An 11713-nucleotide genomic window follows, 5' to 3' on the forward strand; every position below is an offset into this window, starting at 1 on the left:
ATAAATCTTATAATTGAATCAAAAGGGAAATGCAAAGATTGCGTATTTGACACAAAAGTATTTAACCTTTCATTTCTTGAGCATAAGCAAGTCAACATTATTCCTCAAATTATTCCTCAATTTAAACATATATTTTTCTAAGAATTTATTTGAAAATTATCATAAATTCTTGGGTGAATAATGTTGGGCTAAGTGTGAATGGAAGGAAGCCATTCTCTGTTAACTTCAAACAAAGTGGCCCAAGCACAAACACTGGGCTAAATGTGAATATAGGCTTCAAAACCCTTACACGCCACGTCTCATATAAATTCGTCTTCCCATATTTCAACTCTCTAGATAAGGGCTTCAAGATATTTTGGGTCCTATCTTTAATATTGAGTAAACAAATTTATGTTGACGTGGTACGTAGGTATGGGATTTAGATAAATAAAGCCAAACTTGCAAAGAAGCTTCGATCCGAAATCTTATAAAAACATGTTAAACTTAGACTAAAAACAAATATTGTTTAATTTGTTTTTAATTATTTTTCTAGTTAATCATGAGTTTTAGTTGCCTTTCCTACTTAATTTTGAATTATTTTTATAAGATAATTTTTTTTTGATTAACATGGGTGTTCGGTCAGCTTGCGCGTACCTCGACTAATCCCACAAGTCCTGAAGTTAACGACCATATCAGCCTTCAGTTATTCTGAGGTTTGTGACTCGAACTGGTGATCTCTAGAAAATAAACTAAAAACCTGACCAATTGAGTTATACCCTTTAGAGTTAATAAAGTGTTGGTGTGCTATCTTTTCATTGTATTATTGAATTTTAAATTTTTCAAAAAAATATCAGAGTGTTTTCTATTCTATTTTACGATTAAAGACCATAACCTTAAATCTTAAAAATCTTAATTTTGATCTACGCTATACGTGCATCGTGTCTTCAATAAACTATATAAAAAATATGTTGTTAGAATTGTTCAAGGAAAAAATAAACTTGATCTCGATTTATATTCTAAATAATTTAAAGATATTTATTATCACACACGTAAAACCAAAAAAAAAAAAAACTTGACCGGTTCCCATATTTCAAGTTTTCAACCCTAGTACATAAAGATCAATTCACATACTTCAACCCTTGTACACATAATTTGAATGGTCTTTACCTAAGAAAATGTACGTAGTGATATCTGACTCGTATCCTCCTATATATAGCCGATATGCCTTATTCAAAAATCAAACTGACAGCAAAAATCCTTACAAAACACCAAGTTTCAAAAGCACTATTAGCATACTATTTTTGTTGTTAAAGATAAGCAAACCATGTTGAAATTGATTGGAAGCTTGAGTTGCATATGGCTACTCATGGCCATATCTACCATGGCTCAAGACCAGCCTCCTGTGCTTGACACCGCCGGACGACCTGTAAGAAGTGGCGTAGAATACTACATCCTGCCAGCTGCAACCGATATTGCTGGTGGGTTAACACTAGTGGCTCGCAATGGATCCTGCCCATCTTTCGTTGGTCAAGAACCCCTCACACCAGTTGTATCACAGGGCCTTCCTGTTGTCTTCTCACCGTATGTTGCTGGAGAGACCATTGTTAGGGAATCCCGTAGCTTCATAATTGAGTTCTCAGCTGCCTCAACTTGTGTCAGCTCTACTAAATGGAACTTAGCTGCAAGAGATCCAGCAACGTCAAGGAGAAATATTGGGATAGGAAGAAGTGGAAGTTATTTCATGATTACTAAGGAGAACAATCTCTATTACTTGGCATTTTGTCCAGCTGATACTTGCAACACCTGTAGGTTTGATTGTGGGACTGCTGGCATCACGATAGAGAATGGCAAGAGGTTTTTGACATTGGATGGTCCTGTATTTCCTTTTAGATTCAGGAGGGCTTAAGTTGCTATCAATGTAGTAGTGAAATAGGTTGCCATACTATCCAAATAATGTCGAAAGGTTGGCCCTTCTGTCATTAAAATAGTAAATAAATGGAGACCACTCATGAATTATGATAATACAATTTATTTACTTTAATTTAGTAGTTTTTGATCTACTAATGCTTGTTTAGAACAAGTCACAAAATCACAATTGAATACACCTTTACGAATTATTTATTACAAAAAAAAACCTATGGAAATAATTTACTTTGTACCAAGACCCCTTACACTTTACGCCAAAGTGTAATGATTATTTTTTACTTTAATGAAAAATAATTTTTTTATAAGATTTATTTGGTATTGTCAATTGGGAGTACACAAGTTTTTGTTTTTAAGAAAATATAAAGTAAAAATATTTAATTATCTTTAAAAGTAAAAAATCTAAATTGGTGTCCGGGGCTTTATAGATCTTTTTCAGTTTTATTAGCACAATAAAATGATGAAATTACTTCACAATAAAAAAAATCTAATGCTTGCATGTAAGGGTGTTTTTGTCTTTTCATTATATATTTTTTATAATAATATATTTCATTTATGAGGTAATTGGTAATTTAATAAATATAAATATTATTAAAAAAATGTTAGACACGTATGTGCAACGCGCATCCATATGTGCCTACCCATCCTTTGAGTATTTTGTGTGGTGTCTTCCAGTAATCAAACACCGCTTTCTGCATGCGATAGCTCCTCCATGATGCAACGACATATGTGACCAACGAGTCTCTGATTTGGCATCGATGACTTTTTTTTTTCTCTTGATTTTTGTGTTGACACTTTAAATTTCAGAGTAGTGTTTCACTTTGTTTGTTCATTGATATTTGATCATTGTTCTTTTACTTACTATTTATTTTATATGAAGTAATTTATAAAATAATTTTTTTTTATATGTTAAATTTGATCTCTATTTAAAAAAAAAAAGATTTTTTTTTAAAATTAAATTTGTTTTGTAATTTTACACTCTTTTGATTTTTCTTCCTATTAAATTTGATATTGATTCTTTTAATATCCTATTAACACTTATTACCCACATCTTATTCAATACCAAATAGACATCTGAAAATTCTAGAGCCCCACAGCGACCACAAACCACAGCCATGGCGGCCATGCACCACCCTAGGTGCAGCTTCCTGCAGATTAACTTGTTTGGGTGGAACTATTCAAACGAGATTGGGCTAAATTTGAAATTTATGGATGATAGATAAAGACAAAATATAAAATAAATTTATTTTTAAAATAGTTTTAGAATAACTTTTTATTTTTTAAAATCAAAACAAGAAAGATAATAAATATTTTCATTCTTCTTATATTATCTTAGTCTCTTTAAAATAAAAAATAAAAGAAGAAGATAGGAAGACATATACCTTCTATCTTTATTACCTCTATATCAGTTGTAACGAAACGTAAACAAAATTATTGATTTGTTAATTAATAAACTAGGCCAGATACAAAACCCTAATATCTCCATATCATAGTTTTTAACTTGATCTAGTAATAACATTTTTATAGAAGCATTGTTGTAACACAAATGAATGAAGCTCATAAATTGTTTCAAACAAACTTAGAACTCCATTATAAAGTTTCCAATAAATCATTTAAAGTTTTGGAAAAATGAATGGCATTGTTTCAAGCTAGAACGGCTAAAACACAATTATTTATTTATTTATTTATTAATATGAATATTCGGGCTAGCTTGCGTGTACCTCGACTAATCTCACGGGTCCTGAAGTTAACGACCATGTAAGCCTCCAATGGCCCTGAGATTTGTGGGACTCGAACTAGTGATTTTCAGAGAACAAATCTAGAGCCTGACTAGTTGAACTACACCCCTCAGAGTTAACAAAGAATCCATTTTGCTTCTTTGTAATGTAATGTAATTATAATATAATATCTCGTACTTGTTCATGAAAAATTGGTAAATGGGGCTAATGGGGCCAAATGTGAATGGAAGCACTCTGGTCCACTTTTTATTTTATTTTATTGGTTGAAACATTCCATTCTTTATTAACTTCAAATAAAGTGGTCCAAGGATAAACATTGGGTATATAGGCTTCAAAAACGCTCACACTCGTCTCAGATAAATTTATCTCCCATGTTGGCTGGTGATAATGGCAGCTCATGACCCAGATGTTGCAGTCGTAGCTGCAACAAGGGCTGCTTCACCTAGTTGACCGCCAGAAAAAAGTTTGGGATCATAATTTTAATGGACTTTTCCTCCGAAAATGTAGCAATATCTGCCTCATATCTGTATTTATATTTGATATGGTATCATAATTTTAATAACCAAATAGTTACAAGTTTGAATCGCACTATTCTTATTATATTTGATAAAAATTTAACACGATATAATATAGGTCTGCATAAGTTTGTAGTCCACTTGAAAAAATGTATTAGAAAATTATATAAATCATATCTTAGAATCTTACCTAGCTGTTTAGGTTTTTGGGTGAAATGATTATTTGATATGGTATCATAGCATTAATAACTAAACCATTACGAATTCCAATCTCACCATCCTCATTCTCTCATCTAATTAATAGCACAATGTAGTTTGGACACTTTTACTTGAAAGGGTGTATTACATAGAGGGTAACAACTTGATCAAATGATTACAAGTTCAAATTTCATCATTCTCATTTTAATTAATAAAAATTAAACACAAGATAATATGAGTTTGTATAAATTTCAATTTCAAAAAAATTTTATTTGAGAATGTATGTTAGAAAGTAATAAAGATTGCTGCACTTAGTAATCATGAAATATTCTCTTGTTTTTCTTGTCAAAGCACTTGTTAGGTAATGGTTCTATGGGCGGAGGTAGGATGATTTGTTAGAAGAGGGAAAACTAATATAACAATATATTATATTTTTTTACTTTACTATACATTTACATGAGTTGTAAAAACAAAATGATTGCATGATTTAGTTTTATTTAAAGAATTTATTATAAATATATAATAATCTTTGTACAGGATATAAAGTTTAGGGTAATATCAAATTGAATCAAAGTTATAAAATTAATTTTATTTTTAAAATGCATCAATCACTGTAATTTTATTGTTATTTATATTTATACATATAAAAAAGCAAAAATAATAGAATTATAGAAAAACACTTCTCGAATTCTTAACAAACATTCCAAAAGAAAACATGAATAGATTTTAAGTTTGGATCACCAGTTACTTTGTTTTGACAGAAGATGAATTAATTTTGGTGGCTCTCCTCAGTTCTTCTCCTTTGTATTTTATTTTATTTTTATTTTTTATCTTTTGTGTCTGGGCTCTAGAGAGAAGAGGGCAAAGCAAATTGAGTTGGAAAAGTTGTTTATGGTTTTATTTTCCACGTACAGAACAAAGAAATGTAAAGTCAAAGATAGCAAATGTCTGTTTATATCTCAAAATAAAAGAATTTATTATTGGAAGAGTTTATTTATTTAAAATAAAAATATTAAATCTTCCTAGTTCCTACCCTTGAGCACTAAATAATAAAAAAAATTAAAATATTTTGCAGGACCGGGTCATGCTTGCCTCCCCTTAATTCCGTGCCTTCTAGATTCAGGAGGGCTTAAGTTACTATCAAATGGGTGTCCATATGCTCCAAATAATGTCAAAGGGGGGGGGGGTGGCCCTTTTTGTCATTAAAATAGTAAAAAAATGGAGACCATTCATGTACAATGATAATATAATTTATATCCTTTAATTTAGAAGTATTTGATTCAATTTAATTATAATGTTAAATTTAAATTTAATTGATAAATAAGTTAATTTATATATTTAAAAGAGATAAAATTTAATTTATTTTATTTCCTATATTACCCTCATTTTATTTTTTTAAAGGTCTTTTTTAAAAAAAGATGGATAAATAATTATTTAGAGAAAGTTATTTTTAACATTAAATTTTTAAAACAAATTATAAATCAGAGGGATTGACTCCTAATTTGTTTTGTATTATTTTTAGAGATTAAATTTTATTCAAAATTTAATTATTGATATTAAAAATGATTTTAAAGATAAGATTCATTACAACCAGTGAATTGAATTCATATATTATTAATGAATTAAATATATAGCTTGGTTAATAAAAAAAGATCATGGTAAGAATACGTTGATGAGTCTAGTTGATCCCTAAATGTAAAGGCGTAATGCCAATAGAGCCCTGCAAATTGAAAATCGCCTCGTGCCTAGTTGTTTAAGAAACTGTTCAGACGAAGCTGGGCCAATTGTGAATATGTGGATATGAGTACCCTTTGATAATGCTTTATTACTGCTTTCGTCAATAGAAGTGGCCCGAGTACAAAATCCCCATTGATCTCGTCTTAATTCATATTAGCTGGCTATAATTAGCCTAAACACACACACACACACACACACACACACACACACACACACACATATATATATATATATATATATATATATATATATATATATATATTATTAACGTGGGTATCCAGGCTAACTTTCGCACATCTTAACTAATCTTATGAACCCTGAAGTTAACGACCATATAAGTCTTCGATGACCATCATATTAGCACATTTATGATACTTGTATTGTTGGGTAGATTAACTCGTGATTTATTAATATAAAAACTAGCTTAAATTGAATTAATAAAAAATTTTAATATCTTTTAAAAATTTAAAAATTAAATAAATTCAGATAAAATAAAATTCACAACTTTTAGATTAATTTGAATTTTATAACTATGCCTTAAAAGGTAGGTAGGCGTCGATGATAAATAAAAGACTTATTCATCCTGAACATTCAACGATCAAATATTGTTGTTGGCTATTTGGATAAGTTACTTATCTTTCAATTAATGGAAGATAATTTAAATTTTAACATCGATGCAGTAGAGGTTTTTTAAAATGTGTGTGAATATAAAAGGTGCCAATTTTTCTATCGTCTGCGATATCCTATTTATACATCTATTTTTTTATATATAAAAAATGTTTTTTTTTAAATCTTGATTATCTAATAGTTGTGTATTGAATATTTTATTTTCTAATGAAACAAGTTCTGCGGTGATTCAATTTCCTAAATGATTACTTATTAACAACGATAAAAGAATTGAGGGCTGCCTGCAATGTTTATGTTAGTTACCTCTTCTATTTTTATTTTTCTTTTCTTTGATTTTTTTTTATTTTTATTATTTAACAAGTGAATGATATTGAATTCATCTTTATAATTTGCTTTCTTTAAGGTTACTATAGTTTTAAATAAATATCCTAACATTTAGTTGGTACTCGATTTCATGAATGACTATATTAGTTATCATATAATTAAGTAAAAATAGTTTTATTTTTTATAAAAAAGTTATTAAATCCACTAGAGTTTATTACTCGAATCGCGAGTTTAACAAGTTAAGTTGCAAAGTCCGAATTGACGCAACATCTTATCGTCTCAATATTAAAAATAAGATATCATCTTGATTTTTTTAAAAATGAAACCATGTTTTATCTGATCATCCAAGTAGCATTTGGATCTACCAAGTCGACTGGATTATATTGGGGGAAATAGTTTTAATAAAACAAAGTTATTAAAACATAGAGGAGTCCAAAACCTGGATCACAAGTTTGTCGAGTTAAGCTATGAAGTTCGGGTCAATTAAATATGTCACCGTTTCAATATTAAAAAAACAATATAAAAAAAATTAAAGTCAAATCATATTTTTGAAGCCACCAAGTCGACTAGATTACATTAAACAACTCCTACATGGTTTAATTTCAAACCAAGACTAAGCAAGAAATTTGGTCGAAAGATTTTAAGATTGACTTAGTAGGTTGTATTTAATAGCAATATCAAAGAGTGTAGGGCCACAGTAAAAATACTCTTTTACCTTTCATCCTTTAGTTTTTAAAGCTTTATTTGAAGGGTAGGATGGTTCTTACACATGAGCAATTTTTCATTCTTGGTTTGTTTTAGGGCAACACTGTCTTTTCATTTTTTTTAATAACAATGCAATTATCGTATTGCTCTTAGATAGTAAACACCAGAATCTTTAGTCTAGAGGTCGTATGATAATTTTAATTTTATCATGAACAGTTTAATTACGCAAACACCTTTACTAAGCAAATTTATTAGTCTTAGCTTCAAGAGTTGATTGTCATCTCCTATGGTCTTTTGTTATTGTTATTTAGTAACATGGGTGTTTTTGTTTTTATTTTTATATATAATTTTATGAACAATTGAATTACTTCATTATCCTTGCCAATTAAATTTCTTAGCCTTGGCTTCAAGGGCTTGGTTATAATTTCATAAGAGCTTTTTTTTTTTGTTTAATTATAGGGGCATGATTTATTTTGTGAACATAAAAAAAAAGGCTATTGACGGTGGTTGAAATCAAACTTTCAACATATCATTTGATGTGTCTCGATGTCCTTTTCCTCCTAGGATGGCGCATGTATAGTAGTAAAGTATGGTTTGGCACCGATTAACTTTTCTTTCTTTTCCTTCTCTTTCTTCCTCGGATTGCGTGTTGACCATGCAAAAAATTATACCAGGCCTTCAATTTCTTTTTTATTTTGATTCAATCATTCTTCTCTTAAATGCAATTATTTTATTTACATTGATTGTTTCTAATTGAATTTTATTTTTGATTTCGTCCCTAGCTGTTTGATTTTGTTAGTTTTTTTTTAATCAAATTTGGTTCTCATTATTTTAATTTCTATTTTTTTTTGTTTTCAATCATTTTCTTGATTTATTTGTTTTTCTTCAATTCCATCCCTGTGCATTTCTTTTCATTGAATTTTTATGTCAAGTTTCGTTCCAATTCTTTTAATTGTTATTTTTAATTATTTTTTTAATTGATTTGTTTTTTTTTTTCAATTCCATCCCTAAACATTTAATTTCATTTAAATTTTCCCTTAACATTTAATTCTAGTTGGTTTTTATGTTGAGTTTAGTCTTGATTCCTTTAATTGCTATTTGTTTTGTTTTGAGTTGTTTTTTTTTATTGACTTTTTTTTTTCTCAATTCCATTCCTCAATATTTATTTGGTTAAGAATCTTGCATCTTTTTTTTTTCGGGTTTTCCTTTAATTGGGTCACTCTGATCTCATGACTCGGGTCATAGTTCTAAAAGATTAGCCCAGTCAATTTTGGTATTTTTTTATAGCATTTTTTTCAAATATTTTTTCTTGTATTTCTTTTGTTTTTCTATTTATGGGGTCATCCTAATTTCATATTCTAGGTCATGTGTTTGATTTGTTCACCCGGGTTGGTTGTCTAGTTCACTCAAGGTTTTTTTATCTTTTTTTTATATGTTTCCATAATATTGGCAGGTGTTCATTCCTTATATTTTTCTGATGTGTTCTGCCTTTTATAATATTTTTTTATTGTATGGGTTTATTCAGTCATTTTGGTTTGTATTTATTGTTTAAGCCATATGTTTTTTAGAGTGCATTTATATTTTATTTATTTAAATAAAACTTTTTAGTAAATATAATCAGGTAAATATCTCTCATCTTTACAGTTTCTTTCTTGGTTATTGTTAACAACTTCATTTATTTATTTATACAAATGATTATCGATTTATTTAGTTAAATAATTGCATAGGCTTTTCAAATGACATTTTTAATTTTTCATGTAAGAAAACACATTAGAATAGCTTTGCATACTTGATATTTAAAAAAACAAAACTATAACATACATGCCAACTTCATGCTTTTAATTTTTTTTAGTTTTTCTTTTTTTTTCTTTACACTTTTTTCTGGAAAAAATATTATTTCTTTATTCTTTACACTTGGCCTGTTTATACCTTTTTTTTGTTCATTTTCTGTAATTTGTTTTTTAATGGTTTTTTCTTTACACCTTTTGTTTTTAGAAATTTATTCTACATCGACTATGAAAATAGTGTTTCACTGTAGCAATTGTAATATTGTTCTATTTTTCAGCTATGCTAAAAATATTTAGCTTGAAAACTTATGTATTTTTATTAATATATATGATTTTTATTATATTTTATTATATGTAAGCGCCAACTTTATGATTCATGATTATGTTTTTTACTTGATGAAAAAAAATATGTTAATAATATCTACATATTAATTCTTTTATATTGAAAAAAAACTATTTGACATGCAACTAGACAAATTAAATAAACACATTAACATTTTATTTTTTGTATTTATTGATACGAATAATTCTTATATGCCTTTTGATTTATAATTAGAATTAATTTTTTTAAAAAAATCTTGCATATTTATTTTTTATTAAAAATAATTATTTAACCCAAAATGAAGCTATATAATATTCGTTGGACTTTTCGTAGCGGTTCCCCCGTCCCTCCATTACGCAAATCTTGCAGGCTGTCGCATGCCTGCACCATGTTTCCCATGAATAGCTCGCCAGTTTCACGGCAGGGAAAACAAAGTCATTGCCCAGTTTATTGTCAAGTTTTTCAGTTCCTAAGCACAAAACATTATAAACAAATAAATACATAAATACATAAAAAAGGCTCGGTGATTTATTGTGCCCTCTAAGAGAAATTAATGTGGATTTGCATAGGCATTCCTCTTTTTTTTTTTCCTAGATTTTTCTTTTTCATTTTGATCCTTTAATTTTTTTTCGTTGTATTTTATCCTTTGACATTATATTGATATAGAATTAGTCTTAGTAATTTATTTATTTTATTCCTGTGTATGGAGATCTCATGTTATTGGAGAGATGTTCCATTGCTCGGTTTGGCGAAACAAAATTCAATTTCATTGATTTAAAATAATTAGAGTTTCGGGGACTAAATTTAAAGTGTGAACAATTTCCAGTCTCTTTTTCTTAGATAAGATCCGGGGTTGATTTGCACGGTCATGAGGAGATTTTATGTCCTTTTTTTTCAGTCACTCAATTGTTTTTTTATCAATTCGATCCTTTTACATTGCTTTTATTTGGGATTTGACTTGATAGTTTGTTTTGTTTTTCTAAATATGGGGTCCTCACAATGCTGAGGAAACGTTTTGATGCTTGATTTGATAAAATAAAATAAAATTATATTGATATAAAACAATTAAGATTTAAGGGACCAAAAATAAACCTAAAACAAATATGGTGGGCTATGATAGACAAGCAGGGCAATTTTGTTAGCGCGTGAGTCACATGTGCCAGCTTGTTGAGGCAATCCACCACGTTTAGGTGGCACATGCTGTCATAAATATCAAATTTCAATGTAAAATTGTTCTCTGTTTTCATTTATCTCGGAAGGAAGAATTCAGTCCTCTAAATACATGTAATAATCCCTAATTTACTGTCTCTAATCCCTGATTTGTAGTCTATAATAAATACAATAAATACAAGATATTCTGTACAATTTGGTTGCCATATATTGTTGATATTCTTGCCATAATATACACTGACACATGCAGCTACTTTCAATTGCGAAACACATTTGTTCACAATTGCAATGGAAGCAGTGCGACGAGCTTTTGTCGGTAGTGTGGTGCATGTCATGGTTAGAAGTGTGTGGCAGCTCTTCTTTTTTTTTCATCTCCACTCTCTTTTTTCTCTCCTCTCCTCAGGAATTGCGCTTATCTACCAAAAAAAATAAAGGTGTCCTATCTTTTTTAAAAAACACTTTATTTTCATTCTTTTAAATGTTATTTTTGTTTTAGACTCTTTTTAAAAAATCATATTTTTTTAATTTCATCCTTCTATATTAGGTTGGTTAGAAATTGAACTTTATGATTTTTTTCATTTGGGTGATCCTAATCTTATAATCCAGGTCATAGATTTGAATGGTTAACCTAGTTGTTTTTTTAAGATTAAATATTTTTTTGTTTCATCCTTCAAAATTTAGTTGGTT

The 11713-nt window shown here is 28.8% G+C and overlaps 1 protein-coding gene across 1 annotated transcript; it reads left to right on the plus strand.

Annotated features, from left to right (window-relative positions):
- The first annotated feature begins 1205 nt into the window (after positions 1 to 1205).
- LOC7461695 (kunitz type trypsin inhibitor 111) lies at positions 1206 to 2027 on the plus strand. Its single transcript, XM_002300163.3, has one exon. It carries the CDS (start codon positions 1304 to 1306, stop codon positions 1883 to 1885), a length of 582 nt encoding a protein of 193 aa, XP_002300199.1. The 5' UTR covers positions 1206 to 1303; the 3' UTR covers positions 1886 to 2027.
- Positions 2028 to 11713: the final 9686 nt, after the last annotated feature.

The sequence above is a fragment of the Populus trichocarpa genome, chromosome 1, assembly GCF_000002775.5.
Source record: "Populus trichocarpa isolate Nisqually-1 chromosome 1, P.trichocarpa_v4.1, whole genome shotgun sequence".
Classification (NCBI taxonomy): Eukaryota; Viridiplantae; Streptophyta; class Magnoliopsida; order Malpighiales; family Salicaceae; genus Populus; species Populus trichocarpa.

What these genes read in the sequence shown, in the direction of transcription:
- LOC7461695 (XM_002300163.3), top strand. Translation starts at nt 1,304, where the DNA reads ATGTTGAAATTGATTGGAAGCTTGAGTTGCATATGGCTACTCATGGCC.